The following is a 25,394-nucleotide window of genomic DNA, read 5'->3' on the forward strand; positions in this document are numbered from 1 at the left end:
ACAGTGATTTCCGGTGTGTATGTAGATACTTTCTGCAAGAAGTAACCCGACTGCCATTTCAGAATTTTATTTACAGTTTATTGATTAAGTGTCGCTTTAAGGTTGGTGGAAACGATTTCATTTCAGTTACATTATAAAAAAATACATTTTTTACAACGTTATTTTATAATGTCAGCTTCTGATTACTTAAGAAATTACTTATGTCATAATATTTCGCGAGTATTAATGAGGTATTGCGTAGGGTTACGCTCAACTAGTCTATTTGCAATACTTGTTAATTATTTTTTAGGGATATTATTTTTGTCCTTCTCTGCTGCACAAGGTAGTTTAATACAGACCTTGTCCTACTCTTGTGCACTAGGTAGTTCAGCCCTTGTCCTACTCTGGTGCACTAGGTAGTCTAAAATAATAGACATGTTATACGGGATTCTTCCAATCCCTAACGTCTAAACGGGAATGTGCAAAAAACGGGGGTGTTTTAAAAATATTGAAATTGTTTTAAGTGAAGTATTTTATGGTTGAAATTGATCATAAAGAGTTGTATTCATATTTTACCATACTTGAAATGTTATTTTGCACTAAATAAGCATTTAATGCATTAAAACAAGTTGTTTACCTTTCCAATAAAACGAAAGTTGACTGACACAGACAACAATTATGCTAAGGGTAACAACTTGATACAATCGTAATAGCTCCGCCTCCTCTGACAAAGCTTCGAGATAGACCTCGTTATACAATCGTAACAACTCGGCCATGGCCGAAATGTTCCGAGCGATTTAAAACTGTGCCTTGAAGCCTTGCAGGTGCCCTTCATGTATATATCGTTATGTTTGGAAAGAATGAAATGAAAAAAAGCCGTCAAACTCATAATTATAAGTTGGATATTTTTTTTTTTTGTGTACGGAACTAATATAAAATAACATTATCTGGTAATATTTCTTGTTTTTATGATATTTTATATACGCTATATGCTTTAACCCGGAATCCTGATCGGAACAACTACCCATTTTTGATACTAAACAATTTGTATGTGAAGGATTTGCCATATCAAAAATCTAAAAAAAATCCGTCAACGTACAATTATTTGGACTAGTGCACTAGGTAGTTCAGCCCTTGTCCTACTCTGGCGCACTAGGTAGTTCAGCCCTTGTTCTTCTCTGGCGCACTAGGTAGCTCACCCATTGTCCTTCTCTGGTGCATTAGGTTGTTCACCCCTTGTCCTTCTCTGGTGCACTAGGTAGTTCAGCCCTTGCCCTTCTCTGGTGCACTAGGTAGTTCAGCCCTTGTCCTTCTCTGGTGCACTAGGTAGTTCAGCCCATGCCCTTCTCTGGTGCACTAGGTAGTCCAGCTTTTGCTCTTCTCTGGTGCACTATAAAGTTCAGCCCTTGTCCTACTCAGGTGCACTATCTAGTTCAGCCCTTGTCCTTCTCTGGTGCACTATGTAGTTCAGCCCTTGTCCTACTCAGGTGCACTATCTAGTTCAGCCCTTGTCTTTCTCTGATGCACTATCTTGTTCAGCCCTTGTCTTACTGGGTGCACTATCTAGTTCAGCCCTTGTCCTTCTCTGGTGCACTATCTAGTTCAGCCCTTGTCCTACTCAGGTGCACTATCTAGTTCAGCCCTTGTCCTTCTCTGGTGTACTAGGTAGTTCAGCCCTTGCCCTTCTCTGGTGCACTAGGTAGTTCAGCCCTTGTCCTACTCTGGTGTACTAGGTAGTTCAGCCTTTGCTCTTCTCTGGTGCACTATAAAGTTCAGCCCTTGTCCTACTCAGGTGCACTATGTAGTTCAGCCCTTGCCCTTCCCTGGTGCACTATGTAGTTCAGCCCTTGTCCTACTCTGGTGTACTAGGTAGTTTAGCCCTTGTCCTTCTCTGACGCGCTAGGTAGTTCAGCCCTTGCCCTTCTCGGTGCACTATGTAGTTCACCCCTTGTCCTTCTCTGGTGTACTAGGTAGTTCAGCCCTTCTCCTTCCCTGATGCACTAGGTATTTCAGCCCATGTCCTTCTCTGGTGCACTATAAAGTTCAGCGTTTGTCCTACTCTGGTGCACTAGGTAGTTTGGCCCTTGTCCTTCTCAGGTGCACTAGGTAGTTCAGCCCTTGTGCTTCTCAGGTGCACTAGGTAGTTCAGCCCTTGTCCTACTCTGGTGCACTAGGTAGTTCAGCACCTATCCTTCTCTGGTGCCTAGGTAGCTCAGCCCTTGTCCTACTCAGGTGCACTATGTAGTTCAGCCCTTATCCTTCTCTGGTGCCTAGGTAGTTCAGCCCTTGTCCTACTCTGGTTCACTAGGTAGTTCAGCCCTTATCCTTCTCTGGTGCACTAGGTAGTTCAGCCCTTGCCCTTCTCTGGAGCACTGGAAGTTCAGCCCTTGTTCTACTCTGGTGAACTAGATTGTTCAGCTCTTGTCCTATTCTGGTGCACTATATACCGTAGTTCAGCCCTTGTCCTACTCTGGTACACTTTGTAGTTCAGCCCTTGTCCTACTCTGGTACACTTTGTAGTTAGGACCTTGTCCTACACTGGTTCACTTTGTAGTTGAACCCTTGTCCTACTCTGGTACACTTTGTAGTTTGGACCTTGTCCTACTCTGGTACACTTTGTAGTTCAGCCCTTGTCCTACTCTGGTACACTTTGTAGTTCAGCCCTTGTCCTACACTGGTACACTTTGTAGTTCAGCCCTTGTCCTACTCTGGTAGACTTTGTAGTTCAGCCCTTGTCCTACTCTGGTTCACTTTGTAGTTTAGCCCTTGTCCTACTTTGGTACACTTTGTAGTTCAGCCCTTGTCCTACACTGGTACACTTTGTAGTTCAGCCCTTGTCCTACTCTGGTACACTTTGTAGTTCAGCCCTTGTCCTACTCTGGTACACTTTGTAGTTCAGCCCTTGTCCTACACTGGTACACTTTGTAGTTCAGCCCTTGCTCTACTCTGGTACACTTTGTAGTTCAGCCCTTGTCCTACACTGGTACACTTTGTAGTTCAGCCCTTGTCCTACTCTGGTACACTTTGTAGTTTGGACCTTGTCCTACACTGGTACACTTTGTAGTTCAGCCCTTGTCCTACTCTGGTACACTTTGTAGTTCAGCCCTTGTCCTACTCTGGTACACTTTGTAGTTCAGCCCTTGTCCTACTCTGGTACAGTTTGTAGTTTAGCCTTTTTCCTACTCTGGTGCACTATGTAGTTCAGACCTTGTCCTACATTGGTACCTTATGTAGTTCAGCCCTTGTACTACTCTGGTGCTCTAGGTTGGTCAGCCCTTGTCCAACTCTGGTGCACTGTGTATTTCATCCCTTGTCCTACTCTGGTGCACTATGTACTTCAGCCCTTGTCCTATCCTGGTGCAGTATTCTCCAGTGCAGCCCTGGTCCTACTCCAGTGCAGTCTTGTCCTACTCCAGTGCAAACCTTGTCCTCCTCTGGTGCTGCACTTGTCCTACTCAGGTGCAACCCTTGTCCTACTTCGGTCCAGCCCTTGTCCTTCTCAGGTGCAGCCCTTGTCCTACTCCGGTGCAATCCTTGTCCTTCTCTGTTGCAGCCCTTGTCTTTCTCCGGTGCAACCCTTGTCCTTCTCTGGTGCAGCCCTTGTCTTTCTCCGGTGCAGCCCTTGTCCTACTCCAGTCCAGCCCTTGTCCTACTCCTGTGCAGCCCTTGTCCTACTCCTGTGCAGCCCTTGTCCTACTCTGGTACAGCCCTTGTCTTACTCTGGTGCGTGAGGTACTCTAGTGCACTATGTAGTTCAGACCTTGTCCTACTCCAGTCCAGCCCTTGTCCTACTCCTGTGCAGCCCTTGTCCTACTCCTGTGCAGCCCTTGTCCTACTCCGGTGCAGCCCTTGTCTTACTCTGGTGCGTGAGGTACTCTAGTGCACTATGTAGTTCAGACCTTGTCCTACTCCTGTGCAGCTCTTGTCCTACTCCTGTGCAGCCCTTGTCCTACTCCTGTGCAGCCCTTGTCCTACTCCGGTGCAGCCCTTGTCTTACTCTGGTGCGTGAGTTACTCTAGTGCACTATGTAGTTCAGACCTTGTCCTACTCTGGTGCACATGTTGATAAGGTTAGTTGTCATATTAAAAAAGCACTGTCCGTCCGTCCGTCTGTCCATGTGTCCGGCTCAATAAATCGTGTCTGGGCTGTAATTTTCTCTTATATGGACTAATTTAAAATACCTTGCCATATGAGTTCGACATACCAAGACAACGTGTGGGGTGCAAGACCCATATCCCTCCCTCTAAGGTCAAGGTCACACTTAGGTGTTTATTCATAATGGAATGCTGCATATAAGGACAAAGCTTAACCGTCTCCATGGCCTAGTGGTTAAGCGTACGCCTACGGAGCGGGAGGTCATGGGTTCGATCCCTGGCCATACCAAAAGACTTTAAAAATTGGTACAAGTAGCTCCCTTGCCTGGCGCTCAGCATTTAAAGGGTTGTGCTTGGAAAAGTGGTGTGCTCAGTACTGGTTTAACCCAGGAAAGTTGTACCCCGTGTATCGGTGCTTTACACCGAGCACGTAAAAGAACCAAGGGGTCTCTTCGAAAAAGAGCTAGGGTATTGCACCCGGACTTTCTTGTATCCCACCACTGTCTCTTCAGCGTGCTGTCACTTCAGCAAAAACAAAGGACCCCGTTGGAAATAAGTGCTTGCACTTTCACGGGTTATCCTTGACCGCAAGGTCTAAAGAAATACAATACAATACAAAGAGTATAGGTTGTCGCATTGGGCTGTAACTTTCTCTTGTATGGACATATTTTAATATAACTTGCCACATGTGTTCGACATACCAAGACAACGTGTCGCGTGCAAGACCCATGTCCCTACCTTTAAGGTGAAAGATACACTTACCTAGTGTTTATTCACAATGGAATGCTGGATATAAGGGCATAAGAGTGTAGGTTGTCAAGTATGGGTGGTATTTTTTTATGTTCAGAGGTAATTTAAAATAACTTGCCATATGTATTTGATTTTGACACGTAAATGCAAGATCAACTTTTCATGTACCTTGTTCATAGGTCACATTAGGGGGCATTCGTCACATACTGTGACAGCTCTTGTTAGAACTATATTTAAAATAAAAGGTGTAGCCCCAAGACATTACAATGTTCTTTGTTTCAGATGAATGAAGCTATGAACAGACTTCAAAATCTCTGTTTGTCAGAGACTTCTGCAGCATCCCTTGCAAAAGTTGAAGAGGATTATGTACTAGACATTGCCTCGCAAAGGTACATCCCTTTTCAGAGGGTCTAAGCACCCCCCTATCCTTGCTGACCAAATACCCCTTCATTTCTAGCTGAATCTTTGCAACAAATAATATTTTATGATTTATTAGAGTGTATGTACTGAATAATTCTTTTAGTTTTAAGTTTCTGCATTGCAATGACAACCCTTTGATCCTAAATAACTTAAGAAATAAACTGATTACTGCTTGCAAAGTATTCCCTATGTATTGAATTATTTAATACAGTACAATATTCTGTAAAAAAACCCCAATATATTTACATGGAAGTAAAGTGAGAAAGTGCATAATATTACATACAATTTACCAGATTTGAATAAAAGGTAATAAAATGTTATGGCCTTTTCTGGTCTCTTGTTTAGTATCATTTGCTGTAGATTTTGTTTGGAATGACATGTTTGTCATGCGCTATTGTATAGATATTTGTACATTTAAAAAAAAAGATTTTCACATTCCTGCCAGTTTTGATAACACAAATATATAATAAAGATTAAAAAGTCATAAGATTTTATTCTAGGATGTGCTGGTATGACCATAAGTATATAGTGTCATCTTAAAGCAAATCATTGTTTTTCTATATTTTTAGGTCAGGAAATCCTGAAGACCGACTTCTGGCAGCCACCAGCAGTAATTTCACAATTAGACTGATGTCCAGAAATAGTCTAGCAAACTATGGTGCAATAAAGGGTTCGTCCAAACATGTTATCTGAATAACTTTTGCTATAAAAGAATTCCATGATACCCTATACTAATACCGTAAATACATGATTGGTCTCAACTATATGCAAAACAAAATATTCATACTCCCATATATTAAGTAAAGTAATACTACGAACATTATTAGGGTAAGTTTTGTTGTTTTCCTTAATCGATTATATTTTTTATTCCATTCTGTACTATCAATAACCTTTCTATGGTATTAGTGGTATTATGTTTTTCCTCAGTTTTTCTCAGATTTTTTCCCTGTGTCCTATCCATGCTAGTGTCTAATACATAGTAATTTATGGTTATTATTAATTTCAGGTCATACAGAAGTAATTACTGGGATATGTTGGGGAAATACTGAACCAAACCTACTGTATTCCTGCTCCTTAGATAAAACTGTCAGGTAAATTGTGGAAACATAACATACATGTGACATGGTATTAATGATACTCTGTCTGCAACTGATTACATGTATTTTATTATTGAGTGCTATTCCATTTAAACATTCAATCCCAGGCAGGCTTTTTCAAAATGATTTGTCTCCCTTTTGCATAGAATTCATGGAATTCCATAGATTTGTTGGTCAGCATGGGCTGCTGTGCATTTGCAATTTTCATCACATTTCACTTAAACTAACAATAGTTATGGACCTTATATTAGTTAAAAAATATTTGAAAATGTAGCACCAAAAGTATTGCACTTAAACTCATGAAACATCATAGGTATGTTGTTGTGCACCTGCAATTGTTTTTTGACATTTTATTTTGTTGACATAGTAAAAACAGCCTAAATTGTCCAAAAATAGCCCTACAACTATTGCGCATACATGCCCATGAAACTTTAATGGAATGTTGGTCAACACCTGCCATTACTTTTACATTTTACTCTGTCTGACAGGAGTTATGGCCCTTGAATTAGTAAAAAACATGTCTGAAAAATCTTGCATCATATGTAGCGCTAAAAGTATTGCGCATACACACATGAAACAGGAATGTTGGACAGCATGGGCTGTTGTGCAACTGCCATTTCTTTAACACAGCATTTAACCTTTCCTTTGTCAAGGCATCATCCCGGGGCGCTATAGCCTTCCTGAGGTAGGTTTTATGTTTTAATACAATAGCCATGATTCAAATAATACCCCCCCCCCAAAAAAAATAGCATAATATTAAGGTTACTGGTAGCTGTTTGTACCATATAACATTACAGACAATTGATTACACATGTTTTTGTTCCAGATGTTGGGATTGTAGAACAAAATTAAGCAAAGAAGTCCAGAAATATAAAGGTTGGTGCTGAATATTTTTAAGTACCGGGTACACTCTCATTTGATGATGTATGTCACTTATAATTGCTTGATTTGAAATTTTCTAAGAATATTCTTCATAGAAATATTATACATATTGCATAATAATACATCACTTTATAACCTTATATTATAGTCTAAAAAATGTACACAGGTTCAGATGAAACAAACAGTCTGTTCAGCTGCCTGGACGTTAACGCTACAGATGAACTGTTGATTGCTGGCCTTGAAGCAGATAAAGACGGCAACGCTTTCATTCTTTTCTGGTTGGTCTAGCTGAGAGTTGAAATTAGATACTGATTCGGCTGCTTAGCAAACAATGAACAGCATTGAATACAATTCCTTACACTTTTCGTACAGTGTAATATGCAATTGTATGCAGTATATTGGAGGCAGATACATATGGAAAGTGAAAGAGTTGAACTGATTTTCTACTTAGCAAATAATGAACTATAAATTTCTTAACAGAGTTAAGAATGTACAATTTCATGCATATACTTGGTGCAGATGTAGATGAAAAGATTATTGTCTTAAGGGTAAAACTGGACTCAGAAAGGCAAATTTTCAATTGTAACAAAAATAATGATATGTACTTCTTTTTGAAGATGATTTACTAATAGAAAACGTATTGATAATTTTTGTTGCATTTTTCACCCCTTCCCTTGTAATAATTTTGTGATGATAGCTCTAGACTGAAGATGTGAGTAAGTATAGGCGGACGGTTCTATGCAATTTGCATTTATAATGGCTCCTTATATAAAAGTACATCTTGTTTTCAGTTGTATCTTAACTTGGAATTATAAAAATCCATTGCATATTGGCTTTGCACATAAAGGCAGATATTTTAAAAAAGAAAAAAAAGAAAAAAGTATTACCCAAATGCAAGAAATATGGCCTGTACATAATTACCGTACATATTATTGTCCAGTGCATATATTTCTGATTGTAATTGTGCTTTTAGGGACAGAAGAAACTCAGAGTTGATGGGAGCATACAGTGAATCTCATCAGGACGACATCACCCAGGTTAGACATAGTTATGGCTTTAAAGTTACTTTCTATCAGAGTTTTGGTCTGCTGTCATGATGGATGCATGCTTATACACCAAACAAGACATGATACAGTTCGTTAGAAAAGCGTCCTATCAAAAGATTCCTTTTATTATATGTCTCCTTTAATTATTTCCATTTTTAGCTCGACTATTCGAAGAATAGGTGGGCTATACTACTCGCCCCCGCGTCGGCGTCCTCGTCTGGTAAAAGTTTTAGGGCAAGTTGGGATTTTCACTTATAAGTCCAATACCCTACATTCAATTGACTTAATACTTCACGCAGTTGTTCAGGGCCATCACATGATGAGGTTAGATAACTCCATATTATTCTTTACACAGATTATGGCCCTTGATTGACTATGGAACTTAGGTTAAAGTTTAGGGCAAGTTGGAATATTTATTAATAACTTCTATATCCTTTGTTCAATTGACTTAATACTTCACACAGTTGTTCAGGACCATCACACAATGAGGTTACATAACTACATATTATCCTAAATACAAGTTATGGCCCCTGATGGACTTAGGTTAAAGTTTAAGGGCAGGTTAAAGTTTTAGGGCAAGTTGGGATTTTCACTAATAAGTCCAATACCCTACATTCAATTGACTTAATACTTCACACAGATGTTCAGAGCCATCACATAATGAGGTTAGATAACTCCATATTATCTTTTATACAAATTATGGCCCCTGATTGACTATGGAACTTAGGTTAAAGTTTTAGGGCAGGTTGGGATATTGTTTAATAACTTCTATACGCTTCATTCAATTGACTTATTTCTTCACACAATTGTTCAGGACCATCACCCAATTAGGTAACATAACTCCATATTATCCTAAATACAAGTTATGGCCCCTGATTGACTTAGGTTAAAGTTCTAGGGCAGGTTAAAGTTTTAGGGCAAGTTGGGATTTTCACTTAAAACTCCAATACCATTGATTCAATTGACTAAATACTTCACACAGATGTTCAGAGCCATCACATAATGAGGTTAGATAACTCCATATTATCTTTTATACAAATTATGGCCCCTGATTGACTATGTAACTTAGGTTAAAGTTTTAGGGCAGGTTGGGATATTGTTTAATAACTTCTATACCCTTCATTCAATTGACTTAATACTTCACACAATTGTTCAGGACCATCACCCAATGAGGTTACATAACTCCATATCCTTAATACAAGTTATGGCCCCTGATTGACTTAGGTTAAAGTTTTAGGCAAGTAAAAGTTAAGGGCAAGTTGGGATTTTAATAAAAAAACTTCTATACCGTTCATTAAATGCACTTAATAAAATTCAGAATTATTTTTGACCATCTTACAACAAGAAACATAACTCCGTTTTAAGCCTAAATACAAATTATGGCCCTTGATTTTATTTATTTTTAATTTCCTTTGAAAGGCATATTTGTTTATTCTTAACCTCATTTTCATAATGGGGAAAAAAAAGTTATTTGAATGACTTGCGTCATTGTTTGGGCGGGCTGGTGGAGGGCAGCATCAACGTTACCTTATGTATCGAATAATTTTAGTTAGGTTTGACATAAAGAGACCAAACTTGGTATTATTACATTGTTATTGTATTCTAAGTCAAGGCGTAGTCGAGCGCGCTGTCTTAAGACACATTAATGATTTAGTGCATTTACTGAAATATTAATAAACACTAATCAGCAATTGAATACATTCGAAATCATTTCTTTAGGAAACATAGTATGTTCCTGAAAAACTATATGTTATTGAATGATAAGTTTTAATTGTAAAAAAACTAGAATAAACATCAGTATGTAAAAGGTAGCACTCAACAAATGCTACTATGCTGATACTGGTTTAAAAAACGACAGTAGCATGATGCAGCTTTTTCCACACAGATTGCCATAATTTCATTGTTGGATAATGGAAAAGGAGAGTAATAAGGCGTGTAACAAAAAGTATAATCAACAATAGGATTTGACCCCCCCCCCCCAAAAAAAAATCATGATGAAAAATTTTCATAACAAGAAAATGCTTTATCAGAAACACAGATTTATTTACCATTTTGGTTGAAACTGAAAGATCATTACACCTGTTGCAGGTAACATTTCACCCGACAAAGCCAAACCAGCTTGCGACTGGTTCTACAGACGGACTGGTGTGTGTGTTTGACCTGTCAGAGGATAGCGAAGATGATGCACTATCATACACGTTCAACACGTGTTCCACAGTGGCGCGGGTAGGATGGTGCGGGGCAGGAAGGGACCATGTGTACTGTACAACGCATGTCGATGGTGTCCATGTCTGGGATTCAGTGGAGGTTCATGTAGAACTGATTAACATCTCATTAGGTCATCTGGTCTCAATTTCTCTTCTCAATTATAATAAGATTAAGCTAAGCTCACTATTTTTGTTTTTCAGTAATTTACGAAAAATTTCCTTCTTTTATAAGAGTCTTTATACTTTAGATAAAAATTATCTTGATTAAATTATCTTGATTATAATCACAATAAATCATTTTTCATCTCTCACAATTCAATTTCAGTATGTATTTAGACTAATTGAAATAAGCTACTTAAGCCTGTTAAGCTTAAGAAGTTTCGAGAAATTGGGGCCCGATGATCCGCTGTTTGTTGATTGTGCTTTAAGAAGAAAAATGCGAAGCTTTTGTTAGTGATGACACGTTGATCAAGTATAATCAAACACAATCAAATAATCATCACTGGACATCCAGCACGGCGATTGTCAATTATGTTTATCCATATTAAATTGACTTGGATCAAATTTGAATATACAATGTGTACGTAAAAAAAACAACAAACATGTGTTTTAAATATAATTTGTTTAGGCATACCTTGTACATCTGAGTTGGTGATATGAATGAACGAAAATAAATAATTTTAAATTTAATTTATTCTTCTGTCATTGATTATAGTGGGCCAGTTTTGAAGTATTTAAGACAAAGATGTTGTTGAAATGATCGTAAAATAATAAATGTTTCATTGTAAAATCACATGCTTTTTCCGTTTATTTTTCACTATTCATGATTTTTTTTTTCATTGATTTATGCCTTTTGGTTGTTTCATTTTATAATAAAAATCATTGTTTTGCAAATTTTCTTAAATAAAATGGTTATAATATGCATTTTAATATTGGGGGGGATATCGTCTGTTTTTTCACTAAGACGGGGGGGCTATCTTCCGGGAGGGCTATGGTCCTAGGGGCTAATGTCTGGGGGGGATATTATCCGTACCTCTCGTAAAAGAGTACGGTAGTACATACCAGTATTTAGTATGAAAATATGTTTTCGATTATTTCCGTTTCAATGATTGATTATTGTTGTCTGTTTCAATTATAGTTATCCATATCGTTTTGAATATCAATTTTGAAATTTGTTAGATTATCAAACACTAGTGAGTACTCCAGCCATGTCACATTACAATAATTATGTAAAATGGGCATCTGCCCATTATATGTATAACCAAAGAAATACATGCAACACATATAAAAGGGTTACTCTGTATGATGTCTATGCCCTAATCATGGTGATTACCCTTCTTGTCTGGTTTCAGGGTGACCTTGTTGGAGAATGGACAAACATCAAGGAAGAATTGAAGGTACATACGTCAGAGATTATATTTCTTGATTTTTGTCTGATAGGACCTGGGGCCACATTTAATAAGCATCTTTGATTGATTTTAATCTAAGAATCAAAATCTGGCTGTTTTCGTTGGCCAATGAATCTTTTAGTCCAATCAAAACAGCCAGATTTCACTTTTATCTTTAAATTAAATGTAAGATGTTTATTGTATATGGCTGGATGCCCCAATTTCTCAAAAACTTAAGTCCCTTATAACAGGATCAAGCTTGGCAATCTATTTTTTGTTGGTGAAAAATATGTTATATTCACCTTTCAAAGAGATTTGAAACTGCCATTTTTAGACTATCTGCACATGCGCGCAGGTAGTCTTTAAGACCACAAACTCTAAAGAACTACTTCTATTCATGTCGTTTTAACCCATTTTTTGTCTCAATGCGCTCTTTGTTTAGCAGAATGACGTCGAAACCACACAAATGGATTGGTCGTGTTGCAGTCCGAGTATGAGTTTTTGCCTGTTCGGCTATTTCTGCGCTGTAATTATGTAACCTGGCGATTTATTTTTAGCAGAATATATATCTATTTTTAGATCATTATATTTATCAGATTAATGAGGGTCAAGATAATGGAGGCTCTGGTAGGAAGATAACATACAGTATTGATATTCACTTTAGTTTAGCCCATGATGTTTCAGAAATTATTACCAACCGCAAGTGTCCCATCGCCTGCAGGACTTGTTTTTTAAACCTGACGTGACCCTGAAGCACGCTTATTTGTAATGGTGATTTTTTATTTGACTTTTATGAGATATAAAGAAACAAATATAATTATTGTCTTAGTGTTAAAATAGTTGTATCTCAGGTTTCGCATTGCTAATGCTTCAATTCAAATACTATAATACATTATAATTTACCTGCTACACAATAACAAGATACTATTCATTCTATGATTTTAGGCGTTTATTTTTCTAATGAGATGTTTTCATTTTTGCATAAAAGCTTCATTCCGGTGTATTCTTGGCATAGTTTTAGACATTAGGCTTTCAATTTATATAAGCACACATGCCCTGATACGACAGTGAGTCATGCATACATTTGGTGAAGCAAAGTAGTTCGGAATAAACCTGTTTAACATCCAAAGAGTACGAAGCATTCATAACAGCACTAGTACTGTTTCTACACAGGTAAACATTAAACATAAATAACATTAAATTTATCAATAAACTTTAAAAAGCACAATCCTGTTCTCATTCATAAAAACAGACTAGTTCCGATAATCTAAAAATAGTTTCAACTTCATTAACTGACGTATATTCTAAACATAGTTTCTACATACATTAACTGACCACATGTTTGTCCTCACCGCCTGAAAACGACCATCTGATAAACTCTGCATTTTAAAAGGTATTATTGCTAAAGTTGCTCGTAAAAAATAAAATCATTTTCCTTAAAGAATTCAATTAAAACGTGTAAGTTCATAAAATTGGTCTAACGTATGCTATCTAATCAAAGCACCGAAAAAACTTTAGACGTGATTGAAAAGAGCATTTACTGTAACTTCAAATACATGGGGATACGTCGACTAAATTGATATAAAGCTGTGCTTTTGAATGGAATTATAGCTGAAAATGTTTGTAAAAAAAAAAAGATTTTCCCTAAACAAAACGTGTATGTTAAACCTTTTAAAACGATTGAAATGGGGCATGCATTGTAACACTAAATACATGGGGATGGGGGATTACGACTATTGAAGTGTTATTTACAAAAACAAAATGACACGAGATGCCATCAAGATATAGATATGTTTGTTTCTTCGCCCAGTGTGGGCACAAGCGCTGTCGGCACATTTTTCACTTTTATTTATGTGCTCTTCACCCATTCCCATAGTTCAAATAAAATTTGCAACTCTCACATATTTGCCCGCAGATAGTCTTTCAGCGCCTCACGCTTTGATTCTCAATGTTATGGTAATCAACTATTTTGGTTTGGTGAAATGTAGTTTAAAGGGACTGTACTCCGTATGATGAAATAGTGGATAATTTTATTGGTCTAAGGATTAGATGTTGAAGCAGCAATGGTGTCTGCCTCTAACTTGAATGGTGTCTGCCTCTAACTTAAATAGTGTCTGCCTCTAACATGAATGGTGTCTGCCTCTAACATGAATGGTGCCTGCCTCTAACATGAATGGTGTCTGCCTCTAACTTCAATGATGTCTGCCTCTAACTTGAATGGTGTCTGCCTCTAACATGAATGGTGCCTGCCTCTAACTTAAATGGTGTCTGCCTCTAACTTGAATAGTGCCTGCCTCTAACTTGAATGGTGTCTGCCTCTAACTTGAATGGTGTCTGCCTCTAGCTTGAATGGTGTCTGCCTCTAACATGAATGGTGTCTGCCTCTAACTTGAATGGTGTCTGCCTCTAACATGAATGGTGTCTGCCTCTAACATGAATGGTGTCTGCCTCTAACATGAATGGTGTCTGCCTCTAACTTGAATGGTGCCTGCCTCTAACTTGAATGGTGTCTGCCTCTAACTTGAATGATGTCTGCCTCTAACTTGAATGGTGTCTGCCTCGAACATGAATGGTCCCTTCTTCTGTGCTTATATGTGCCTCTCCATGTATCATATTTTCACAACATGATTTGTTTCTACCCAATGAACAGGCTTAGGCATGATTCTTTAAGTTAGGAGCTTTGGTCACATTAATGTAAAATGCACTGAAAATGTTGCTTGTCTTAGAATGTTTAATGTGTGTCTTATTTTGTTAGCCCAAATTACCACATAAGAGTTTTAACTTTTGAGCGCAGCAGCCAATTGTTAAAAGATATTTTTGCCGATATATTCATTGATTGGTCAAAATTTACCCAAATATATCTGTTGACCAATGAAATTGCTTTTATGTGCAAATTAGCCAAAAGATGACCTGTGGATAACTTATCAAAGATTTATGCAATTTGCTGCTGATTATTTCTTTGGTTTTGTTCAAGCTAGTTGTATGGGCTTGATGACCTGTGAAGTCACTGGAGTACAAATGATAAAGCTGCACTTAAAGAAAAGACATAGCATTTCTGATTTCCTAAGGATGTTATTTAAAGAAATGTTTATCTCTATTCTACATTTTTATTAATGTGACAAAAATAAAACAGAAGTTCACCTTGGTGCATTGTTGTAAAATGTATTGAAGATTATTTCTTCATGAATAATTTATAACATAACAAGGTATAACAAGGTGTAATGACATTAGAAATATAATAAGGTGATCTATGGCTGAATCAGTAAGTGCAGGTAATTGCAGGTAGTTGTTATTCCTTTTATAGATTGAAAGAATAAAGCGTCTCTTTTTAAGAAAGTTACTTTGGTACTTTTAGGACTCCATGCGTTCAATCCATTGGTGGCATGTTTTTGTACTAGAAATTTATTTCTAAATATATATTTATAGGAAGTGCAAATACTAGCTCAAAGCTGCGTATTGATTACATAACTTACTCAGGGAAAGGCCTAATGGGTTTTTTCCTAACCATTTTGGGAAATGGGTTGGGGCCTTTCCAGTAGAGAAAGATGTGTCATTTCGACCGAAAAAGGGAATTTCAATTTTGCTTGAAAATAAGCTAGAATGCTTTGAAATGAGACAGATAACATTAAGGAATGTGATCAAAGTTTGTATATAAATAAAGAATACACCCTCTCTTTCATACAAAAATGGTTTTGGGGTTGAATTATTTGATGAATTTATATAAAATTTCTAAAAGTTGGAATTCTTTTTTCGGAAAAAAAAGTATATGTTCTTAGAATTGTTGAATGGAGCTGATTTTCAGCCCCAAATTGGTCAGGTCCTAGCCCAAAGGTATGAACCCTTTCTGCCTTTTCAAGCATGCTTTACACCCAGTTTAAGTAAAACTACATTATCTATCAAATCTACATGTACGCGCTACTAGTGAAAAATGACAAGGAATAAATTAATACTTATTTAGTGTACGGAAAAAACAACTGTATCACTATGCATAATTTGAAGTTATCTCAGTGGACAAATTAACAACTTTTTTCCTAACAATGGTCTCATAATTTTCAAACAAGTTGCAAGTTAAAATGTACCCCTAAAAACTAAAATTAAAATAAATAAATAAATGAAAAAGTAAATCTTTAAAATCCAAATTGTGCATAGCCATACCCACAATCTATGCACTGTTTCAATCACTTTCTTATTTATTGAATTATGAATTTTAAAAATATTTTGCTTTCATTTCCTTCAATCTGATGATAAATTAGAAGTGCAGTTTCCTTAAAAAAAATGTATTTAAAGCTATGACCTTGGAATTCAAATTAAAGTGCTAAAATTATTGTAAATAATCCATTCACATATATTGAATTTTAAGAAAGAACAAAATTTAATAAGCCCTGTGAAGGCTGTCAACATTTAAAGAATACAATGCATTTCAATATCTTTATAGGCAATCCAAGTGTGTGTCTGTGTGTTATTCATCACTCTATACAGCGTATATACACCATTCTCCTGTGAACTATTGGGGCTGGTAAAAGTCTAAGCTGTCTACAGCTTCTATACATCTTATATGAAATTTCTTTTAAAGATATGTCTCCCAGGGCTAGTTAATATGGTTTTTTATTACGATTAAATTGTTTACTCTGTATTGATTGCATTTTGTTAATTTTCCAAAATTAGACTTATGTAAATAGAGTTGAGCCTATATTTAGTGAACGATTTTTCAATTCATTGTTAGGTAATACAATAACAGCTGGTGGTTTATTTAAAAAGATTTCTATTTTGGATGATATTGATTAAAATGGGCCGTTGAAATTTGCTGAGAGAGATATTGAAGCACATAGGAATTGATTTCAGATTTGTGACTTTGGGATTCAAGAATGAAGCTTTGGAGTCAGTCATTGATTTATGAAGACAGTTCAGTTGAAACTTAAGTTTTATTTTTTATTTTCGTAAACCCTGTTCATTTGATAAGCATTTCCATCAGTGGTATTTTTCGGACGTGTTTATATGGGAATGGAAAACAATGAATATTTTTTATAAAAAGCCGAAAAGTTGTGCTTAAAGTACATAAATCACATTGATAAAGCTATTTAAAGTGACTTGTGTCGATATATTTATATTTAATACTATTAGTTTACGCTTAAGTAAGTCATTATCCATCGGATATGATCCAGTCGAAAATTTAGAAAACTCATATAAAATCCCTGTTCACTCTTATTCAATTTTTCTAAGACTTTTAGAAAACTTTAAATTTTTAGCTGTTCACATTTTCTTGAACCGTTTGGAAAAAAACACATAAGAGTTGAGGATGATTTTCAATTTCATAACATTAATGTATTTACTGTATGGAGTGCAGTACTTAGCATTTAATTTATTGCAGATTGCAAGGTTTTGCAATCCATTTTGATACTTGTATGCGAGCCTCAAATGAGATGAATAGCTAAATGCGAAAAAAAGAGTTTTTCTTTGAATTAAAAGTTGCTGAGGAATTTTATCAGACATTTGATTTGAATAAATAATTATATATTTAAAACAAGAGCTGTCACAGTATGTGACAAATGCCCCCGAATGTGAAATTGACCTATGAACAAGGTCAGTACATGAAAAATTAATCTTGCCTTTACGTGTCAAATTCATATGGCAAGTTATTTTAAATTGCCTCTGAACATAAAAAAATACCACCCATACTTGACAACCTACACTGTTATGTCCTTACATTCAGCATTCCATTGTGAATAAACACTAAGTGAATCTTTCACCTCAGAGGTAGGGACATGGGTCTTGAAGGCGACACGTCGTCTTGGTATGTCAAACACATGTGGCAAGTTATTTTAAAATATGTCAATACAAGAAAAAGTTATAGCATGGACAAGACAACCTATACTCTATGTCCTTATATGCAGCACTCCATTGTGAATAAACACTAAGTGTGACCTGAACCTTAGAGATACTGATACGGGTCTTGCATGCGCCACACGTCGTCTTGGTATGTGGAACACATGTGGCAAGTTATTTAAAAATCTGTCCATACAAGGGAATGTTACAGCCCGGACACGAGAACCTATAATCTATGACCTTTTATGCAGTACTCAATTGTGAATAAACACTAAGTGTGACCTTGACCTTAGAGATAGGAAAACCGGTCTTGCACGCGACACGTCGTCTTGGTATGTGGAACACATGTGGCAAGTTATTTTAAAATCTGTCCATACAAGGGAAAGTTACAACCTGGACATGACAACCTATACTCTATGTCCTTATATGCAGGACTCCATTGTGAATAAACACTAAGTGTGACCTTGACCTTAGAGGTAGGGACACGGGTCTTGCACGCGACACGTCGTCTTGGTATGTGGAACACATGTGGCAAGTTATTTTAAAATCTGTCCATTCAAGGGAAAGTAACAGCCCGGACACGACAACCTATACTCTATGTGCTTATATGCAGCACTCCATTGTGAATAAACACTAAGTGTGACCTTGACCTTAGAGGTAGGGACACGGGTCTTGCAGGCGACACGTTGTCTTGGGAAGTTGAACACATGTGGCAAGTTATTTTAAAATCTGTCCTTACAAGGGAAAGTTACAGCCCGGACACGAGTTATTGAGCCGGACAGACGGTGCGATTTTAATATGCCCACCTTTGGGGGCATGAAAATGTGCCTAAAGATTTGTAATTTATATAGACTTTTTTCTAAAAAAATCCTGCCAAATTGAAATACCCCCATGTCGTAAATCAGGTTTAGCATTTATTTGACATGAAATTCCCACACGGTCAAATTCAGCCCTGTGGGTATTTGCGAGTATATGCACATATTTGCCCGAGGGTAAATCTTGTCATATGACAGGATGTACGAATATCAAGCTTTGATTTGATGTCTGCATATTTTTTCTACAAAACATAAATACAGCCATTTTAGTTATAATTATGTCTCTTATAAATTCATATTTAGTTCAGACATCGCGAAAACCATCGGTCCAACGGTCCTGATCGGTAAATTTTGACTCGGTCTGACTAAATTTGTGATGGGGTCGGTTCATCTGACCGACAAAAATTGTCGGACCAGCAAAATTTCTTTCAGACCGACAAAATATCAGAGGCTGTCGGTCAGAATGACTGAGACTTTTTCTGAACTTTCGTGATGTCCGTTAGTTCCTTGTGGCTTTTAAATAGCCTACATTTTATTTAGATTACTTTAAGGTTTGTGCAATTGTTTGTCTAGAAATAATAATGACCGCCTTTTTCCATGAAACTTAGTCTTTGAATTTGATCTTTGTAAGTTTTTCAATGAAGATCTCATTTTCTTCCAATTTTGGCGAAATTTGTTCATAGAAGAAGAAAAAATATAATTGACACCTATCTGTGCTTTGATCTAAAAATAGTATTGTTGGGATTAATAAATATGATTACCAGTAAATGTTAAGAAATATTTAACAAATATGTGTGAATTAATTTTAAAATTGAAACTATTAGCTTACCAAATATTGTACAATTTAAGTTCAGCGTGGGACTACTTTTGTGTACTTTACTAGAGAAACTTGATCCGTAAAAAATTTGGTGCCTGTAATTTGGAAAAATTGAAGTCAAGTAAGGTCAAGAATATATCACTTATAATTCTTGATTTCGAATAGATAAAAATAAAATGAAATAAATCGAACGTCACACTTAACATTGAAAAAAGTGGTACGATGTTTAATTGGTCCGTGTACTTTAGTTGCTAACAAGACTGCAGTGTAATTATTGACATAAGAAATAGCTCTATTTCAACAAGGTTGGGTGTACTTGTAGTGTCAAAAAGAAATTTATTGCCCAAATATTTATTTTCAATTTTCAAAAGCATTATGACCTTGCGAAAATGTATTTACTATTTCATTTTTTGTCAGATAATCATTAACAGATTTCATGAGAAATGTTTTATTTAAAATGTTGAATTGGTAACAAAGTTATTACATGCAGTTACAACTATGATTTTTTGGGACTTGCTCATGTTTTTTGATGAAATATTAGTTTTGCTGTAATGCATCTGAAAACACCTATTGTAAAGTCAAGAAAACAATATAAAACCCGACGCCTTATCCATTAGGCCATAGGGACATAAACAGCTGATGGATATTTTGACCTTTTGAGAATACATTGATAACATCATGTGATTATGTCAATCAACCCATCAATGAAATGGCTCAATGCCGCTAATAATGCAATTGAAAATAATGGTCATCAAAGACAATATTTGAGAAAATATCAACATTTGCTGAAGGATTCCAGCTGTCAGTATTATAGTTACGGTATAACTCTCCAAACTATTTGCTACACTTTATTTTGTAATAAATAAAAAAAAGTGCATTTTACCAACCATGAGCAAGTCCCTTTAACGAAAAGTACCTGGTACAGTCAAATCATGTTAGTTTAGTTCGTGCGAAGAACTTATAATGTTTTGGCAGACATCAAAAACCATTTTAAGAATTCACAAACATGCGCATTCACATTTTACCATTAAAATTATACAGATGAAAGTGTAAAAGAACCATCACTATGGCTATAATAGTTTGGGAATTATGCCCCTTTCGAAAAGTGTTAAAAAAAAAGGTTTTGAATTTGCATACGGTGCTCATGAATAACTTTTAGTTTTTCAGAAATATTTTTAATGCGAATGGTTATAAGACTGCTAAAAATTGCCAAAAAATGAGGCATAGATTCTCGGTTTTTCAGTTATAGCGACTGGTTGACACTATTTATTTGCCCTTCTGTTTCAGGAGGATGGTGGGGTTGACTATGTTGTCGACTGTTTCCCTGGTGACGACAACCAGTTATACACCCTCACTGGGACAAACAGGTACAGATACCAGGCTTTTTGCTTAGTGCCCTTGAACCCTCAAGGTTGACACATAGGGGTCGGTGATAATTTTATATGGTCTAACTGTTAGGTACCGTATGTACATGAACTCAAAAGAAGTTCAGTTTAGGCTTCCTAAAGAAAAACAGTAGGCTGGAGATGGGTATCTCTGTCAAGGAAATTGAGTCAGGAAATTTGATTGTTGGTGCCAGGGAAATCCTTGTCAGATACACAAAACACCATTTCAAGTGAACATTTATTTATGTAAATTGACTTACATTTGAAATTGTCAAGCATTATCCATAAAGGATGTATGTCACAGATAAGTGATCCTGTAAATTTATGGCTTGGTACCGCCATCTGCTGTCCGTGGTAAATTGGCAAATATGAATGCAGTGGTTTTTTTTATGATATTTGAATAGATTAGGTTGCAAATTTCTTCTCCATATTACAGTGGATCTAAAAGTACCCCACAGATTGTTTTATAATTTCTGTGACAATGTCATGAATTTTTGCCCCAAAAAAGTTTTATAAATATCAAAGTTGATGCATAATATTTAGTTTACCGGTATCATAATGCAATAGTATTGTAATAAACAACCATTCCTGTATTTCAGTGGTTCCCTTCAGATTGCAGAGCTGGGTACCGACCAGCCTGTAAAGCGTGTCTGCTGTCTGTCGGGGGGCCACAAAGCTGTAGTCAGGTGTGCCAACTGGGATAATCAGGTATGTTAGGTTTAATATCAATGACCTGATGATGAGAATGGTCAAGTGGTATGGGTATCCACCGCTCACCCAAGAGATCATGGGTTTGAGCCCCACCAGGGACGCATTGTCCTGATCGCTCCAAGGGACACTATTATGCACCAGTCAATTGTAATCATGGCCCCCCAAGGTCTGGGGGTATACCTGGGATAGCTGGGGAAATGGGCCAAGTTTTTACCTTTCCGTAGGCCCCGCAGTGCAGGGTGAATGTGGTGGTTTTGTATTCACGCCAAATATAGCGGGGTCCGAATTTGCCAGGGTCCCTGGGGTGTGGGGGCATTTGGCGGGGATTTTACCATCAGTTCATTCCCGCAGGGCGGGGGTTTTACCCGGGCTTGGCTGGACCGAAAGTCAAAGTTCCCACTTTTCCCCTGACCTGGAGGGGCAGTGGTTACAATTGACTGGTGCATTACTGATATTGATCAAGAAAACGGGATCCAGTACGAAGCATATTAACTAATAGATGTTTTTACAGTCAAGCTAAAATACATGGTTAAAAATATTCAGTTAAATGTTGTAGTGGCATAATAATATCTATGTGATAAGCTGATAATTTTATTTTAGGAATACACATTGTATAATGGTTATTGAAATTGAGTAGTAAGCTTGCCTTTGACTGTATAAAGAACTGTTAGGCTCTTCAGTTCAAAGGTCAAGGTAACAAATATCAGTTGTTACACTAGCATCTGTAAGATGTATACATCGGCCATGCATGGTATGTTACAGATGTCCACACTGGTGACTGGGGGTGAAGACTCGTTACTGTGTTCATGGTCGTCCACTCCTGCTGTTTCCAGCCCATCTAAACACTCATCCAGCAAGGTAATGTCTAGTCATCAGGGCCTCGTTTCATTAAGATATCTTACTTGTAAAACTTAAGCTGCTTAAGAGTGCTAAAGTTATGGTCAGAATCTATGCGAAAAATGTCCTAACGATATTTTTATTGAACGCAATTTACTCCAAAAACGTGATTTCGCCTGGAAATTTATGGGCCTTAGCCTCATGATCTTTATTGAAACAGGACCGACAGCAGCAATATGAAATATCCAAGTTGAAAGTGGTTGCTATTCTTAAAACATATGTACACTTTTATTAAAGTTGATATTTTAACTTTATGGAGCATAAATCTTGAGAAAAAACAGAAGGATTGGAGTTCGCTCCACGGTACTCTTTGTTTGTTTACAAATTGGTCTTCTTATAATTTTTTTTTATCTGAACTACATACATAAAACCCAGTTAATAATAGTTTTAATGGGAAAAGTCACATCCTATCGTGGATTCACATACTTAGTATACTTTTAATGTCCTATGCATACATTGAATAAACAGTAAAGGTAGCGTTATATGGTAATAACAACACACTAAAAATAGACAATATACTGTCATAAATAAATGATATGTGCTTATATAACTTTTTTTTTCTTTCTTGCAGGCGAAGATCAAGGACAGAAGATCAACACCTAGAAGTAGACCATACAAGAGATGATAGTCGTTATTTTTAGACTTATGACATGGTTTTTATTGTGATTAAAATATTGAAGCTCTGATGGTTATTGAAAAACACATGCAACAAGCAAAGGATGTTCACATGTTTCTCGTAAAATCTAATATTAAAGCAAGAAACAGATTATGGAACAATACATGTGCATGTATAAACAATTCTATTATTATAGGTTTATAATTAGACTGATTAGAATGATGAATTACTGCATTTGCCCTAACATTGTATTAATTACAACAATCAAGGCAAGGCCTTTTTGCCCTGCTTTCAAGCATACATAAACTGCTTCATTTTCTGTGCAAGTTACTACCAGCTCGGTTCAAGGTCAAGGTCACACTTGGGGGTCAAAGGTCATGATTACATTTCATGTCCATTCTCTTGAGCCGCTAGAAGGAATTTGAAATTTCTTGCCACAAACTCACCATATTGAGATGATGTGCTGAGTGCATTGTACAACCAGCTCGGTTCAAGGTCAAGGTCACAGTTTAGAGTTCATATGAATATATTTCGTGTCCGTTCTGTATCTCTTGAATCCCATGAAGGATTTTGAAATAACTTGCCACAAATGTACAACATATTGAGACGATGTGCAGTATGCATGCTACAACCAGCTTGGTTCAAGGTTAAGGTCATACAACTATAATATATGACTACATTTTGTGTGCGCTCCTTACCTCTTTAACCTGAAATAACTACCCTCAATTTTTTTCTATTTCCAAATGTCATGGAACCTGAAATAACTACCCTCAATTTTTTTCTATTTCCAAATGTCATGGAACTGAATGAGTCAACTCACTTGCCACAAAAAATCTATTTCTAAATGTCAAATGTCATGGAACTGAATGTATCAACCATGGGGGGAGTTTTTATTACAAAAACATCCGTCCAGTTTCTCAATTACTTGACTTTCATTGACTTTACTGAATAAAACAAACCTTCATGTTAAAAAATCAAAACCTTTCTTTTAATTTGACTGTGAAAACATAAGTACAAATGGAAATGATTTATGATGTTATATGCATACCAGCCATGTGATTTGTGTATATGCATACCAGCCATGTGATTTGTGTATATGCGTACCAGCCATGTGATTTGTGTATTTGCATACCAGCCATGTGATTTGTGTGCTCATTTGTATAGTTGTTTTCTAATTGTAACAAGTGTCACGTTTAATATTGATAGAATTATGCCTACTGATGGCAGACATTTACAATTAACAAAATAAACCTCGTTGCAGCTGAATACATTTGTATTACACAACTGGCTGCAAAATTAATAATGAGGCATTTCAAATCGTACTGTTATTGTTGTTGCTAACAAATATTTTATAAAAAAGAGTTAAATGAATGTATATTATACTCTAATATTCAATTGGCTAATAATACATCTCAAGAAACTAGACAGTTTAAACAACTTACTATTATTTTTCCTGATTTTATATAATAACACGAAGACATAAGATAATAAATTAGTGGTATATTTTTAAAAAGTTCGGACAATAAAACATTGTCAAAATATAATAAACTATGTTTTGACAAATGATAGAGATCATGCCTTCAATGAATTGACTCCTAGGTCCATATTTACTAACGTTTTGAGTCTGTTTGAGACTCTAAATTGGAAAAACAAAATTTAAATGTTGTAAAAATGCTATTTCTGGAGCAAAGATGGTAAAACGATGTATTTGTTACCAATGAAATGTTCTACAATCAGCCACACATCTTTTGTCAAAATAAGTTACATTGTATACATGTTCAAACATTTAAGAAATCAGATTTCTGAGCTGGAGTCTCAATCATAAGTGAATATGGGCGTTTTTCTCACACTCATCCCGTCCTAACGTCACATTTTCTGCCTTGGTGTTGGGACATATTTGTTGGCCAATGACAATTGAGGATTTTCCCTAATTAACGGTAGCTCCATATCATGTAGAGCAAATTTGATGGCAGTACAAACTTTTATTTCTGTACTCATTATTTTGTCGGTCAACATGATCTGGTACAATCGTCTATTTTTCATAGATCGCTCTGTCCTCTGTGCATGAACGAAGTAACTATGATTGAAAGTAAAGGGTTCCGTTGTCTGGAGGCAGTTGAAGCTTAAGTCATGAACATGAATTTGACTTTCTTGCCAAAAAAAAACACATGACTACACACAGGGCAGAGCAAGTGGGTCAAATAAGTGCAATCTCCAAATAAATAACAGTTCATTTTGGCGACATACAGAAAAAAAAGTGTGATCGAGCTTTCTCAGCCTGCAGCCTGACTCGCTCCATTTTTTGTAGTTCGCAAATGAACTCACACATATAGTTAGAATGATAATGAAATAGCCTTTTTCTGTCAATGTTAGAGGGAGGGCTTGAGATTAGTGTGAAGATTGATATGCAAGACGCTATTTTCAGAAGTTGAAAATAATTGACAAAAATCAACAGTTTTGGGGTCAA

The 25,394-nt window shown here is 36.5% G+C and overlaps 1 protein-coding gene across 1 annotated transcript; it reads left to right on the forward strand.

The window, feature by feature from the left end:
• The first annotated feature begins 3 nt into the window (after positions 1-3).
• Positions 4-24,495, forward strand: LOC128242371 (WD repeat-containing protein 89-like). Its single transcript, XM_052959504.1, has 13 exons — positions 4-101; positions 5,106-5,212; positions 5,813-5,913; positions 6,250-6,334; positions 7,167-7,216; positions 7,389-7,500; positions 8,196-8,259; positions 10,357-10,575; positions 11,828-11,872; positions 20,606-20,685; positions 21,303-21,411; positions 22,177-22,272; positions 22,883-24,495. Exons 2-13 carry the CDS (start codon positions 5,106-5,108, stop codon positions 22,934-22,936), a joined length of 1,122 nt encoding a protein of 373 aa, XP_052815464.1. The 5' UTR covers positions 4-101; the 3' UTR covers positions 22,937-24,495.
• Positions 24,496-25,394: the final 899 nt, after the last annotated feature.

This window comes from Mya arenaria, chromosome 8 (genome assembly GCF_026914265.1).
Source record: "Mya arenaria isolate MELC-2E11 chromosome 8, ASM2691426v1".
NCBI lineage: Eukaryota > Metazoa > Mollusca > Bivalvia > Myida > Myidae > Mya > Mya arenaria.